Source organism: Panicum hallii, chromosome 2 (genome assembly GCF_002211085.1).
Source record: "Panicum hallii strain FIL2 chromosome 2, PHallii_v3.1, whole genome shotgun sequence".
Lineage (NCBI taxonomy): Eukaryota > Viridiplantae > Streptophyta > Magnoliopsida > Poales > Poaceae > Panicum > Panicum hallii.
Genome location: NC_038043.1, coordinates 44,712,422 through 44,727,860, shown reverse-complemented (window position 1 = coordinate 44,727,860; position 15,439 = coordinate 44,712,422). Strand labels below are relative to the sequence as shown.

Sequence of the window (15,439 nt, the reverse complement as noted above, 5' to 3'; positions counted from 1 at the left end):
AGGACAATTGGTTATCACACGGGTAACGTCTCGAGCTGGTAGTACGTAGGGGTGGTAAAAGGATCTTAATTTTTAGCTAGATAATCTAAAAGTCGGACCTTAGAAGGATGGAATTCTAATTTTATAAATTTTGAGCAAGGGCTAGATTGGATTGTGAAGAAACGATTAGAACCGTGATCCGTTTACCCGTTACCACGCTAGTATGTAACCTCGATGTTCAGTACTTCAGGTTCTAGGTGTGGCGCCTGTAGGCCGTGCTTTCCATTGCTTTGCTTTACTTTCCTTCCGCAATATAATCATCCCTCCCACGGATCCTTTATTGGCCGCCTGCATGCCCAGTGCCCCCGCAACTTCCGGCTGCTTGTGGAGATGGAGCGCGGCGAGAAGGGCATCGGTGATGGCACCTTCAGCTACGGCATGGACGACATCGATGACATCTTCGGGCACGTTTGGTTTGTTTCTCTCGCTAGTCTGGCTTGTATATGTGAGACAGGCTGAGCTCAATCAGGCTAAGTACATGCAACATATTATATTTGGTTGATTGTATCTGTTAAGTCCGGTTGACAAAAGATGTTGGTTGGTTGCCTGCATGAAGATACGTCGCACGCCCTAATATTTATTTTACGTACTTATACTATAATAGTCTTTGTTTATCTTATGATACCTTAACAATTATTTAAAACATATTAATATCATTTAATACATGTTAATCATTATACTAATTATATCATTAGTGATGCTAATCTCGCACCGTGCGAGCCTGTCCCGCGGGAAACCGAAACGAAACTCGTTTCCCGGGAGCCAGGCTCAGCCACGGCATCTGCATCCGGCGGGACAGGCTCTGATCGATATGCAGGCAACCGAACGCATGCTGCCTGCACCCAGCGAGCCTGGCCAGGCGAGGTGCAGGGAAGCAAACGCGGCCTTCATGCGCTCGTGGACAGGAACCATCGTAGGCCCCCCTCAACGTACGTGCCGTCTCCGATACCCTTTGTTGATGCTCTAGTCTATGATTATTATTCACGCTGTGGCATCGTGGTGCATGCTGATGCAGTCACTACTCAAAAAAGAATTTTAAGTGCAGATAAAAATATATTTTTAAGGACGAGCACGATACCCGCTACTGCTTCTCGCAATTAGAAATAGGTTTTTATAGGGGTGGGCAAGGCGCTCGTCATTGAAAAACATTTCGCCATCATGCGTCTTTAGAAAACTGTTCTACGAATCGATTTCCAAACCTGTTCCTAGAAATCAATTTCCAAAAAATAAAAAAATCAGAAAAAACTAAAATAAAAAATATCTTAGCCAATCAGCCACCACCACAAGCCTCTCTATTGTATAGGTAAATTTTTTTACGAATAACTCAAACCTCGCGCGTATTCTACTCTCCACTACACTACACATTCACTTATAACTCTAATAAATATGTTATTCTTTAATTCTAAAATTGATTCGTAGAATCGATTTGTAGGAGCGGGTGACACCACCACTCGTCCCTATAAAATCCGTTTCGAGAGGCGGGTGTCCCGCCTCTGAAAATATTTTTCTATTTTATTCAAAAATTCATTTAAATTTTTAAATATAGCAAAATAAATAAAAATGTGAAACTTCTATAATAATTAAAAAATATGCTAAACATATTTTTAGTGTATATAAAAATTAAAATTATGTTATAGAAAAAATATGTCAAAAATTTGAGGTTTCCACAATCATGTCGGCCGAACGCAGCCGTCCGGGCGCGTCTCGCGGGGAACAGGCGGTTTTCCCGCCGCCGCCGCCCCTCCCTCCTCTTCCCCCGACCCCTCCGAGCACTGCCGCCCCTCTTCCCGCTCGGGGAGCAGGCGGCCTCGCCGCCGGGCGCCGCCGCCCTCCCTCCTCTTCCCGCGCGGGGAGCAGGCGGCCTCGCCGCCGGGCACCGCCGCCCCCACCCCTCCCTCCTCTTCACCGACCCCGACCCCCGCCCGCTTTCCTCCCCCAGCAGCAAGCCGCCGCCGCCCGCCGTCCAGGTGAGCAGAACGGGCTGGTGGCCTCCTCCTCCAGCATCCCCTCCTCTGCACAATTGCTAATGCCCATCTTCTCTTGTTTGTAGCAGATCGACGCCCCTGTCCTCGCTCGATTCGCCAGCAGTAAAGGACAACAGAAGTAGCAGCATACCCTCTTCTCCATCGTCCAAGGAACTGTAGCACCAGAGGTAATCTGATCTGAAAATATGTATGCATCTAGGGTTAGTTTAAAGCTTATTGGTGAATGGATCGGGCATGTACCTGTATAGGATTTGGTATTCTTGACATGCTGCAGATGCAAGATTGGGTGTTACGACTCTGTTGCTTGCTTACAAATTGATTATGAAATTTTTTTGTTTTGTTATTTAGATGGACAAAAGGAACAAGCTTTTAATTTATATGGCTGCAGCACATATGTTGCTTTCAATGATTCCAGAAAAAGAAAAAGAGAGGCACCTCGAGAAAGAATTAGCTATGGGGTAATAGCTGAAAGGGATAGGATGAGACTTGAGTATCTAGAAAATAGAATATGGAAGAATGATGTAACTTGTGTTCTTACAACTCTGTTGCTTTCTTACAATGTGTTCCGAGCTTGAATTGTGATTGTTCTTGTTTAAACTTATGTGTTTCAGGAAGTGATTCTCTCATTTCCTGTGTACGTTGTTGGTTGCTGAAATTACATTTTGGTGGTAGGTAAGGGGCTGTGCGGTGTTCGGATGGAATGATTGTGTTTCAAGATTGTGATTGCTTGGTTATACTTGTTGAGCTTTACATGTATTAGAATGTCATTTTTGTTGTATATTGCTAGGTAACTAATTACAGGTGATGTCTTAGATCATGTAAGTTGTCCTTGCATTTGTGTTAGTTTACTTGGATAAATTAATAGTAATTGGAGTAAGTGCTCACTACACTGTGCTGTTTTGATTAATCAAATCAGAAAGGTTTCTGAGTCTAAATTATATTGTCTTGTAATGTATGGCGCTTAAGCCACAACTGTGGTTAGAAAGTTGAGTGGCCTGGGAATTTCTCCATACTTATAAATTAAGAATTATTGGCAGTATGCCGTAATTCTTAAATTTATAATGTATTTCACTTGTGAATCACATCTTAAACTTACATTTGATCCATTGAGCTTAAATAGACTAGAACGGAAAAGCTAGAAAATTTTATTGATTTAGTATCTGGTTTTGTGCAGCATAAGGCAGGATGGCAATGGCCACATCATCAGCATACCCTCCGCCTCCTCCATTTTACCGGCTTTACAAGTACGAGCAGGATCCCTCATCTGCACCAGAACCTCCACTGTCAATTGATGGAAAATATACAGTATTTGGTGCTGAGCATGAAGTATGTTGCTTATTGTACTTTTCATGCTACTCTGTTATTGATTGTACTAAACTTACCATTATTTGCCACCATGGTATCTAGATAAATCAGGTGTTGCCAAGCTTGGAGAGTCAAGGTATTCGTCAGCTTTATCCAAAGGGCCCCAATATTGGTGCGTCTGGTTCTTGAGAAATAGATCTGTTTATCTGCATATGCATATGTATCTCAAATATCTGTGATTTGTTGAATGTTAGAGATATTTATAAGCACATGCTAGTTGAAATTTTTATATACCAAATAAGTTGCTCCTACAACTTTGAGGACCGGGTAACTTTTAATGAGCTGCCTCTTTGGAAAATTGGTTAAATTTAGATTTCAAGAAGGAGCTAAGGACCCTCAACTGAGAGTTTCAACTGCATATTTTGGAGCTGGCGGATATTTTAGTGGAGAGACCATCTCAGTATGCTCGCAGGGTAGAAGATATTTCACTCATATTCCAGAACTTACACCATCTTCTCAATTCCCTACGGCCTCATCAGGTGAGCCTCAGTTTCTATTCCATATGGTGCATTTTTCTTCGATTCCAAAAATGTAATTACATTGTTTAAAATATTTTTTAGGCAAGGGCCACATTGATTCACATGCTTGAGAGCCAAATTCAGCGTCGCAAGCAGGCAATTGAAGATATAAAACAGTGAGTAACTAGTTCTTCTTCAGCTCAGCTGCATAAGTTAGGATTTTCATCTAACATGGTTTGTAGAAATTTTAAGGATAGACCTATGAGCTTTCCGCCAATGGCTCTTATTATTAGTTTGACTATACTAGTTAATCCCCCACAATGCTCCACTATACACCGAAGCTGCCGTATATGTTTTTCAATTTTTCGATATTCATAATTAGAGTTGGAAAAGAATTGTGTCCAGGCACGTTTCCTAGTTCACAAATGTTGCGAAATTCTTCTTGTGTTTTCTTTTTCTTTTGCCATCGCATTTCGACTTTGGCATAGTAAAGAACTGAAGAAGCGGACTATAGTTATCCGTTGCAATATCAAAAGGACCATTTAACTACTTTTTGCTGCTTCAGTTTGAAATGTATATTGTAATTAAGGAGATGGTTAACTGATAGTTTTTATAAGAAATTGTAGAAAACATGGTATTCTATAAAGTTGATTTTGTTAGCTTGGATACACATTTTATACAGTATTCTATATGCTTACTTTATTTTCATGAGTGACCTTTGTCTCAAGTTACATAACAATTAAGCACTTGCTTGCAAGCCTTCTGGTTTCATTGTAGTCTGTGACTGCACAATTGTAGCATTTTACTCTTTTGACAACCCTGAGTATTTTTCGTGAGTAACCTTCGTCTCAGGGAACATAACAATTAAGGGCTTGCTTGCAAGTCTTCTTGTTTCATTGTAGATTGTTACTGCATAATTGTAGTCTTTTGACAACCCTGAGTATTTTCGTACTACAGGAGGAGAGAGGAAGCGCAAAAGCTGCTTGGCGAATCACTGGTTGTCTTAGATGGAAGCCAAACTAATTAGGCTGATGCCAATTTGGCTGTTAGAAGACAGATAAGTGCTCTGAGTTAAAGAAATCTAAATAATCTTTAGATCAATAGCTTGCGTAGCCAACCAAGAGACGGCGATGAGATATTTCTGGCTTGTGGTATCTGTTGCGGCCTTTTGGAATTTTTAACTTTGATCACTGAATCTTGTACATACTTTAATGGTTGATACTAACATGATTAACTGTGGTGTTTACGTTCCGTACTTTTTCTCAGTTGGAGATTGTTGAATTTGTTTGTAGTCTTAGCGGATTGGTAGACTGATGCCGAAGCAAGTGGATGGAATACGAACGGATTAATCCTATCTTAGTTTCTAGGAGAGCCAGTGTGTTCTGACTCTCTTGACGGGACTCGACTCTAATAGAGTCATCGTTGCCCGGTGAATAAATAGCACACTGGCACAAGCCTACCACAGAAACCAGAATCCCATCGCAGGCCGATTTCCAGTAGCCTCGGCCGATGCTTGCATACTGCAGCAAAACTGGAAATCGAGCATCTTTTGTGACAAGAAGTTCGAAATCAAGCTCTTACATTTTGGAGTAGGCAGTCTAGTAGGTATTAAAGTCTGTTTCAGCCCAAATGTTTTGGACCGGTTCCTTTTTGTTTTATCTTGGACCTTAGATTGGAACATCAAAAGTTGTCCCGCAAATATTGGCTAGGCTGGACTGTTCGATCTCGAGTGCTCCATCGGATTCCTTCAACACGGAGAAGATTGGCGAGCCATGCTTCGCATCGAATAATCGTCAGCTTGGTCACGAAACGAAGTGCGAACATGCAGAAAAGGCCGCAACAACGTCTAGAGCCTTCTTAGCTAGAGTCAAAGCAAACGATCAACTTTGACTAATAATCAACATGTTAGCACTAGCTGTTCGTCGCCTCTCCATTCTGCAGCCAGGATGCGAACAGATATTTCAACCGTCAGATCGTCTTGTCATGCAAAGAGGGAGTTCAGGTGCTCCAGCATCTTGAATGCCCGTTTTTGTGTGTTTTCAATGGTGGGGTACGGGAACACCTCAAGGTGCTGGAGCACGTGAAGCGTGAACAGGTCAATGGTCATCAGATGATTCAGAATGGCACTGGAGAACCAGGCATCAGATTGGCTCTAGGCAACCATACACACACAAACCAGTTTGTCCATTGCCAGGAGTTGCTCCTTTGGGATGGCTTTCGGGAATCGATAGAGATGACTTGCAAACCACATCCAAACAAAATTTGAAAAATATAATACGCGCATATCAGGGCAGCATATGTTATATCATTCAGGTCTTTGTGTCACAACCAGTAAACGGGACAATAATATTTCTTCCATAGATTCCAACCGGACAAATACAATAGCAGGATGCAACAGGTCTCCTTGAGCCTTCAAAACTGTGGTCACCTCCTAAAGCAAGTCTCAAGGAAGATGTGAGCCTAAGCCTTTTTCTTCGATGATTTCTTGAGGGATTTCTTCTGAGGCTTAAGCTTATCAGATTTTGGGAACGTCGCTTTGTCTTTCCTTCTTTGCTTTTCCTTCTTCACCTTGTACATTGTAATTGCCTGCTTACAAAATTGTTCACAGATGCTGTTAGCTCACTCAAACAAATCAAGCAGCAGTACCAATAATGATGGGAAAAACAAATTTAATATAAACCATGGAATACAGGAACTTGCCTTGCCAACATCAAGCTGCTCGTCAGAGTTTCTGGCAAGTAGAGAGTTCAGGATCTTGTCGTTCTGCTGTTTCTCCAGGTTGCCCATTCCCTTCCCTTCAGCAACTGGGAGGAACTGCAGAAACGACATGATTCAGCTAGTGCACAAAATAAGCCTGCTAAGGCAGACTGAGAAATCAAAGCCACTCAGATATAAAAACCTTTCTATGTTTGCCAGGATGCTTTGGAGGTTTCTCGCCAGGCAACTTCTCATCAAACTTCCCACCACTGGCTGTTGCTGATGAAGCCATACCAGCAACATTCTCAAGATCCTCTTTTCTAGATTTTTTCGGAAGATCAGCTTTAGTTCCCGTGATGGGCAAGGCCCTTGCAGCAAGCTGTATATGACTGCAATCAAGAGGTACAGAAGAGCTGTTAGATTGTTATACTGGAAAATTTTACAAAGTTCCTTACTTGATACAAAGAACAGAATTCATAGGAGAGAGGGGGGCAGCAGTAGTAACTAGTGAAGGATTACAACCTTGGCAAAGCGCCAACTTTTGCAGCTTTCTTTAGGTTCTCCAGTCTGTTTTTTTCTTGCTTTTCTACCCGCTTCTTCTTCTCTTGCCTTCTTTGTGCAAAAGGATCAACACCAGGCTCTGTAACAAGGGAATTGTCGATTTGAAGGGTATATCAGATTGACAAACTAGGTTTAGGACACATTCTCTTCTACTCCCTCCATTTTTTATTTACATGTCGTATTAGGTTTGTTCCAAGTCAAACTTGACTAACTTTTACCAAATCTATAGAAAAATATAGCAACAACTATACTACCAAATATATGCACTATCAACATACATTTCATGGTGGATTCCATGGAACAAATTTGGTATTGTAAATGTTATTATTTCTTTCTATAAATTTCGTCAAAGTTTGCCAGATTTGACTTAGGACAAACCTAATATGTACTACTGTAAATAAAAACAGAGGGAGTAGATGAGAATCACTGATAACGAGAAAATGACTGCTTATCGAGGGTAAAGCATTGCATAAAAAGCTGGACAAAATCAGCGAACACAAGCAGATGGCCATGACAACCGCAATATGCTACTGGATTGGGGAGAGACAACAGTCTTCTACTCTTGTTGCATAACAGTAAACAGGATTGTTGGTAAAAGTTCATGAAGACAAATTACTAACCATCAGTGGCTTTGGCATCAATGATCGGAACATCTTTGTCATCGTTAACACGGTCATAACCATAAGTCCGTTTCCAGGATTGAGTTTGCTCGTCCCATTCACGCTTGTTCTTCTTGCGCTTGGTAATCCCTGCACCATGGTGACCCAGTCAAGGATGAAAGAGTAAGCAAATTCAATTTGCACAGCAGAGTCATGAAAATATAACATGGGCAATGGTATCACCTTTCGCCTTTGCAAAGAGCTCCCACTTGGTCGGTGGCTTTGGCTTGGGTAGCTGGTGAGAACAGAAACAGGGTTATTAAACATGCAAAACACCTGACAGTAGAATCTTTACGGCATACATCAAGCTAAAGAACTGGGCGACTGAGAATGGTTTTGCTCGCATTCATGGCAAACGTTTCTTTGAATCAGTAAGAGTTGAATCAACTAGTGCATGTTTCGCAGTAAAAAAAGATTATAATTTAGGGATGAGATTTAGAAAGTTACAAGCAGAGACCGTGTGACTAATTCTACAGCACATCATCGTCAGCGGATGGTTCACAGCCACACATATTAAATCACTAGGAATTGATGAAGCGAGAGGTTCTCACATGCTTCTCGCGCGGAAGTCGGATGGTTGGCGGCGGGAGGTGGACGATGGGGCCGTCGCGGTCCTCGCTGGGTGGCAGCGCGAAAAGGGAGTTGGCCACCGCCTGCGCCAGCTCCGTCGCCTTCTGCAGGCACTCCTGCCTCAGCTCCTCCCTGCGTCCGGGTCGCCAACCCCAAATTTCGTCAGGACGTTTACAACTTAGCAGAAAAGGTAAGCACGGCATGCAACTCAAAATTCTTAGATAGCGAACATTCGCTGTTACCAATCGCAGCGAACGAACGCATTATCCTCCAGCGTTGCCGTCGGAGCGGAACAGGAGGGCCGGGTGGAGAGGGCTGCGGCGGGAGGCGGGCGAAGCGGCGCGGCGGCGAGGTCGCCGCCGGCCGCGGGCGGAGGTCGAGGCCGGCGGGGCGGGTGGGAGGGGGTTAGGGTTAGGTATCTGGGTTTCGAGGTGGGCAGTGGGTTTCATGCCCGAGCAGCCTTAGAGGGAAGGTCGCCGGCGGCGGTAGGCCCGGCGGTGGAGGTGGGTTGTGGGCGGCGATGGCGCCGCCGGCCGGGCGGTGGAGGATCTCCGGTGGGCGGTGCCGACGGGGGGGGCGGAGACGGTGGTTCGGAAGGGCGGGGGCGGGAGGTGGGAGGAGCGGCACGGCGGCGAGTCGCCGGCGGCTGCCGGCGGTGGTGGAGGCGGGCGGCGGCGGGGTAGCAGGGAGCTCAGAGGTGGAAGAACGTGAGGTAGAAGAAGATCAAGAAGGAAGAAGAAAAGAGATGATAACGCCGGCTTGGATCGTCCTACTGTTAGCGGCGAATACGCGAGGGGTGAACCTGGAGGCTGCGGCGGTGGCGACGTGGTGCGACGGGTCGTACGCCATGAGGTTGCCGAGGTCCACCTCGCAGCTGGAGGCGGCGGGCGTAGCGGCGGCTCCCTCCGCCATGGCTGCGCCGGTGCGTGGCGGTGGTGGTTTGCGGTTGGGGAAAGAACGAAGCGGCGAGGAGCTAGGGTTTTACTTGGGGCCTTGCGTAGCGTCATGTCTTGTGTCCGTATGCCCAATCGGGCAGCCCACGAGGCCCAGTGAACGGCCCAGCAGCGAGTGAGGATCAATGTGGGCTGAACTGGATGTTTGAGGACGTTGGGCTACTTTTCGCACCCAACTTGGCTGCTTAGGCTTTCTCTGACCGACCTGAAAAATTGTTACGTGCCTGCATCATAGGTTGATTCGATTAAATTCAGTGGTATGTTGATGGAGCCCAGCCCAGCAATTAGATGTGCGGTTGGCTCGGGTGGATCTGCATTCAAGGGATCAGTAGCACGTACGTCTGCCATGCCAAGGTCGTCGATGTGGACATGAGGAAGGTGTGGGCTCGTGGCGCTCAACCCATCTCGACGATGGGCTCTCAGCAGCTTGCCTGTCAGATTGGTCCAGTTCATCGCCGGCCCATACTCATGAGTTCATCAACGTGGCTAAGAGGATAACATTAATTCGCAGTGGATCGGAGCGGCGAGGTCGGTTCGCCAGAGGACAGCCGGGGTGCCACGGGGAAGCGAAATGCAGACGCCTGGACAGTACAGCAAGCCTCACCAAACTCGCGAACGCACGTGTGGCGCGATGGTGGCGGCTCCGGTTGTGGAGCGCACCCACCCGGGTTCGACTCCCCTTGGGAGCACCGGGTGTCGCACTGGGGGTTTATTCCCCGTATTTGTTTCCTGCAGGTCCTGGACTTCTTGCGTGGCGCCACAATGGGACTACGACGTGCCCGTCGTCTACAAGGCTCTGTGCGGCTTTGGTGATCTCCAGAAGGACGCTGGTTGTGTGTATAGGTTCTAGGGCTCTAGAGGTGTGAGTGTATTGTGTTGAGTTCAGATTCTACAACTTGAATACTTAGGGTCCAGGCTCAAAAAAAAAGCCTCACCAAACTCTACAATTAACGCCGTCCGAGTCGCCATCATGCACACGCAAGCAGCAACAGATGGTGCAAGCAGCAACAGATGGTTCATACTAAATCCATGAGATACACATAAGATAATCATCGAGCCGGCTGCTCGATCTCACTTGCTGGATCCCATTAACCTACTTACATCGATCTGTCGAGATCATCCAAATCTCTATACATACGATGAACCGGCAAGATGCAAACCTAGGTAACTCTACACAAGCTCTAGAGGATGTCAGTTTGCGATGCCACCGCTCCAAGTCTCGATTCCGACTATGCCTTTATCGCTAGCTAGCTAGTGAATTGGAGATGGAGAGATTATGTATGTACAGGTCGCAAGCACCACTGCCCCCGGTATGCAGCTAGTCATCTACCGTTCGATCGAGGCAAGGCAATCAGTCATCACCAGGGGCCAGTCAGTGTTCTTCGCAAGCACACCCGTTTCTTCCGTCCGAATGGATCCTTCAACATTTCCGGTACCTGTCAGCAGGCACCATTAGCAAATACCAATATGCGTCTTCTTAGCAGAACTTGTGTCGTCATTCGTGTGCAATACAGGTTTTGGTCCATTTATGAAATTGAAATCACATGTACAGTGGCGTGTATTTGTAAGCTGCTCCAAATGTCTGACAGTTAAACGTTAAGAGAGGAAATAAAGGAAGGCTCCAAAGAACCAAATGGCCCAGTTTAATCTAACTGATCGGTTGGTTACTCGGGCTAGCCAATCATACTGTCAAGGAGCCCTCGTAATAGTGAGAGATGAAATATGAAATAGTATCATGCATTAGATCTACATTGATGACAAGGTGACAAAGCAATAGAATGCTTATTATAGGCTGAATTTCGATATCTCTTGCCCAAGTTTTAACAAATCAGAAAGAACACCAAGATAATATATAGGTCAGACATAGGAAATTTCAGCATTCACAAAATGACAAAAGCAATTACCTCGTTCTTCTGCATTTCCATAATCTCTGCCTGCGTGATAAAGAAATGAATGATCAGCACACTGAGCACATTCAAAGAACTGAGATGCATGGGTGCATGTGTGCCTATATTCTTTAAAGTGTCTAGCATAACCCATCAATACAGTACCACTAGAGCTACAAGAAGTGTGATTCGGATGTCAAGCATGTTTATACGCTGACGTACTGTTCCGTCTTTGGCAATGTTCACTTAAAAAATGGTCCACGATGGACAGGCACAAGCTCAGACTAGTGATATCCAGAAATACACAGGGTGCAACTTTCTGTTTTTGGAGAAGCAAAGGTTGGTACGCTATAACACAGGAATACTCTGTATTTACAGCACCCTGAAGAATAGATAGTCATTCACCGGAACTATAGAGATGCCAGCAACATAGACATGAAACTGAAACTACCAGTTCCATTATGACTTAAGAATAAATGCTCCTCAAGAGTCAATGCACTAAAGTAGCACATCTAACACCTGCAGTTGCAGCGTTTAGAGAACTAAGGAAGACACCTGTTTCCTTTCCAGTTCCTGATTTAGCTCCTTGAGTTTCTGAACTTCAGCTTCCAACTCCATTGTGTAAGCCTGTGCAATAACTAAGAAACTTTTAGCGAAACAGGAAAGTCGAAAAATCGTCTGCTTTAAAGAAACAGTACGTTGAGTTACTGGACAATGACTCTGATTACACTTTAAAGCAGGGGACCCTCAAAGCAGAGTCATGAGTCATGACTCAAGAACATAGCCAGTAAATTGAGTTACTACTGTGGAGAAATTTTCGAATATTTTATTTTCAGCTCAAGAACAATAATGCAGTCTTGCACTAACAAATGGATTGATTGGTAAGACATGCATGAATTCAGCACAAAGGTTGCAACCTGTTTGCGCGCTCGCGACCTCGCCGCGGACTCCCTGTTCTTGATCATCCTCCTCTGCCTCCTCTCCACCACTTTCTCCACTCCGGCGCCATTCCTTCTCCCCCGAATCATCCCCTCAAACGAATAGGGCAGAGGCTCCGTCGGCGACGACAGGTCGCTGTACCCCTTCCCTCCAGAATCGAGCTGGCTCACCGCTGTTTGAACAGCCATGGCGCTGCCTCCCATGCTCGCCGCCCTCGGCGGCATCAGTCCATTGCCAAGGGCCAGATCCCCCATGCCGACCGGCGCAAACCCCAGAGCTGCCGCAGCGGCGGCATCGTCGGCACCCGGGAAATTCCCCCAAAAGGCGGAGCTTTTAGGGGCAACAGGGACCGGCCGCGGCGGCAGCATAGGCGGTGGCGCTGGGGCGGGGGCGGGGGCGGGGTTCTCCCTGACCACGCCGGCCCTGACCAAGAACTCCTCCAGAGTCATCTCCCCGAGCGTCGACTGGCGGTGGGCCTGCTCCTGTCCGTTGCCGTCTGCCCCCTGTGGCGGCTCGTCGCGCACGAGGTTGCGCCACACCTCGTCGACCGTCTTGGCGCTGAGCGTGCGGGGAAGTGTGAGCGACGAGCCCTGGCGCTGCAGCGTCGTGGGCGGCATCCCCGCGCCTGCTCCCGCGCCGGAGGCGGAGGCCATGGCCTGGGTCTCCTCCGCGTTCCAGATGTTCCGGAGCAGCTCGTCCATGTTCATGGAGCCGAAGTCCTTCCCGATGCCGCCGCCACCGCCGGCGGCGGCCCCGCCGAGCGCGCTCTGAAACTCGTCGAACGTCAGCGAGTAGACCGACCCCTGCCTCGCCAGCGGCGCCCCCTCTTCCACCGCCACCCGGCGCTGCGACGACGACCCGCCGTTCTTGAACTCCATCCCTCCCTCCTCACCTGTCTCTCAGCTCAGCATCAAACGGCACGGATGCCAGGAGAGCTCGGAGCTCAAAGCCTCGCCGCGAGTCACATGCGCCTCTCGGAAAGGCTCGAGCAGCAGCTAGCTTGGTGGCGACGAGTGGGTAGAGTGCCGTGACTGCCCTGAGATCGCGAATGATGCAGCAGAGAAAGGCGGCGCAGGGGATCCAGGTCTTGGGGGCGCAGTGGAGCGGGGGGAAGTGCTCCGTCGGGTGGTTAGGACGTGGCGCGCTCGCAGGTCGTGGTCTCCCCGCACGCGACCGGGCAGCCAACCAGCGGCGGGCACGTGGAGGACCTGCCTCCGTCAGTTGTTGGGATGGCGGCATACGGACAAAAATATCCTCGACGCCGGGAGGGCTGCAGCGAGTGCTGGGTGTCTGCCATGTGGGGCCTCTGTCGGCTTATCCGGTTGTGGGACCCGGTGTCAGTGACCCTGGCGCCTTGACGGGGCTGGGGTGGTAGGTTTCCCCCTCCATGACGGGTGCTGCTTCAGAAAGGAAATGCAGGGCTTTTCTATCAGCGGGTTGTTATAATTTTTGAAGAAGGTTATCAACATCAGTTGCAAGCCAGGTGGAGGAGAAAGAAAAAGATGCACGTTGGATCACCATCGGTCCAGAGACACCATCCAATTAAATGGGTGTTCAAGATAAAACGACGTGGCGAATACCACTCACAAAGGGCATGAGAAATCTTGGCCACCTTCGTACCTCCCTCCATTACCCGTGGCAAGCATTATAAACAGCTAGAAATGGTTAAGGAATGGGATTAGTGTCTCGACCTACTAATGGGCCAGCGATGCTCGTAATCAATCTAGTTGCCCAAGTGATCTCATAATCCAATAAGGTTGTTGGTGGCTTGGATTTATGTCATACCATTTAAGGTGGACATGATTTGATTTGATCGATCTAATCCATGTGAACTCATGATGGTGTAGGTGGCTAAAATGGTTACGGTAACTCTAAGATAAATGTTATATGTTGAAGGTAACCCGGAAGGTACAGTGGCAAAGGACGAAGGAGATAACCCAACATTAGCTAACATGCTAAGTCGCATGAAAACGGAATTAATATTCGGAACATTTGTTATAAGAAATATGTTTTTTGCAATTTTATTTCATTTCTCAACATGTGCAGGATGCATTGCTGACCATCTCAATAATAACATAAACCGTGCTAATGTACTTTAGGTACGAGGTATGGTAAAGGGAGGCAGGCTATCATGGCGAAGCTAGATAGCAAACATCCTCTATAGCTAAGTAGCAACGAACAAAATGGTCCATTAACCTCCCTCATTGTGACTAACATATTGTTTTTCATTTCATGTCGTTTCTAGGAGTTTGGTGTGCACCAGGTCAGTGGTGGTTGACGCAATGCCGCCCCATGGTACATGGTTGTTTGATTGTATCACATCGGTGTTAAGCCCTTTGTGTTTCTCAGATGAAACAAAATCTCAATCGCATATTTGCATACTATTCTGATGTATATGCCTAGGGATGATTAGGCTTACACAATACAACGAGATGACAACCCTTACACCCGTACCTCTAATTTTAAGTGTATAGATTAGTCGCCAAAGTATAATCCTAAAAAGTAATAAATTATGTAAGAAGGCAATATGATGTAGCTCAGTTTTATTCATTGAACCATTGTTTCAGGTAGAAAGGACGTCATTTTAACTATTCTTAATAATTCACTTTCTCTACTTGAATTTCCTTAAAAGTTTCAACTGTTTTGATCCCCCTAACTAATTAAACTAGGCAAATTCACCCGTCATGAAAAATCCTATGCTTTGTTTCTCCGTGTACCAATTGGATTTTAGGTTCAAATTTTACGTGTGAAGATGACATCATAAGCTATGATAGCAAAAACCTTTAAGAATTTCCATGATCATTATTCATGCATCTAATATCTTGAAGGTGAAATTAGTATTAGTAATCTGAACCAATGACAATGAAAAATTTTGATTCTTTTTTATATAGTGTAGGCAGCTGTTAACCCCACAAAATTTGGACCTAACACAAATTTGAACAAGAAGATAATATAAAATTTTATTAATTGATGAATAGACCAATCTAATGATTAATGAAGTAAAACGAGTTGAATAGTTTGTTTTCGGCCAAGCCGACAAAGTAATTGACTTTTCCTTCCGTATTACCAAAACATTTCATTACCTTAAAACATTATATTGTTCAAGTCTTAAATTCTTAATGCATCTCAAACCAAAAGTTGACTGTAATGCATCATTAAAATAGCTGAAAAACTGACATATGTTTCCAAGTATAAGTTATTTTAGTTTTATCCAAGTCAAAACTTTGTTTAAGTTTAATAAAGTTTTATAGAAAAAAATGCTAACATCTACAACATCAAATCAATTTCATTAGGTCCGCCATGATATGTCTTAGTGTATTTATTTAG

General features: G+C 45.8%; 2 protein-coding genes and 1 pseudogene across 2 annotated transcripts; 1 reads left to right on the top strand and 2 right to left on the bottom strand.

Moving 5' to 3' along the window:
* Positions 1–1,724: 1,724 nt before the first annotated feature.
* LOC112882082 lies at positions 1,725–5,098 on the top strand (annotated as a pseudogene).
* Positions 5,099–6,105: 1,007 nt separating this feature from the next.
* On the bottom strand, positions 6,106–9,294 carry LOC112879389 (ribosome biogenesis regulatory protein homolog). The gene is made up of 8 exons (XM_025943630.1): positions 9,137–9,294; positions 8,316–8,466; positions 7,948–7,999; positions 7,726–7,854; positions 7,067–7,184; positions 6,747–6,933; positions 6,548–6,661; positions 6,106–6,433 (listed from the first exon to the last, which is right to left on the bottom strand). Exons 1-8 carry the CDS (start codon positions 9,244–9,246, stop codon positions 6,308–6,310), a joined length of 987 nt encoding a protein of 328 aa, XP_025799415.1. The 5' UTR covers positions 9,247–9,294; the 3' UTR covers positions 6,106–6,307.
* Positions 9,295–10,280: 986 nt separating this feature from the next.
* On the bottom strand, positions 10,281–13,216 carry LOC112882064 (bZIP transcription factor TRAB1-like). The gene is made up of 4 exons (XM_025947039.1): positions 12,091–13,216; positions 11,729–11,800; positions 11,192–11,221; positions 10,281–10,723 (listed from the first exon to the last, which is right to left on the bottom strand). The coding sequence occupies exons 1-4, from the start codon at positions 12,988–12,990 to the stop codon at positions 10,646–10,648; spliced, it is 1,080 nt and encodes a 359-aa protein (XP_025802824.1). The 5' UTR covers positions 12,991–13,216; the 3' UTR covers positions 10,281–10,645.
* Positions 13,217–15,439: the final 2,223 nt, after the last annotated feature.

Coding starts and splice junctions, on each gene's coding strand:
- LOC112882064 (XM_025947039.1), bottom strand. CDS start 12,990: ATGGAGTTCAAGAACGGCGGGTCGTCGTCGCAGCGCCGGGTGGCGGTG. Junction 11,801..12,090: donor GGTCGCGAGCGCGCAAACAG/GTTGCAACCTTT, acceptor GTTATTGCACAG/GCTTACACAATGGAGTTGGA. Junction 11,222..11,728: donor AGGAACTGGAAAGGAAACAG/GTGTCTTCCTTA, acceptor TTTATCACGCAG/GCAGAGATTATGGAAATGCA.
- LOC112879389 (XM_025943630.1), bottom strand. CDS start 9,246: ATGGCGGAGGGAGCCGCCGCTACGCCCGCCGCCTCCAGCTGCGAGGTG. Junction 7,855..7,947: donor GCTCTTTGCAAAGGCGAAAG/GTGATACCATTG, acceptor ACCATGGTGCAG/GGATTACCAAGCGCAAGAAG. Junction 6,662..6,746: donor ATCCTGGCAAACATAGAAAG/GTTTTTATATCT, acceptor TCGTTTCTGCAG/TTCCTCCCAGTTGCTGAAGG.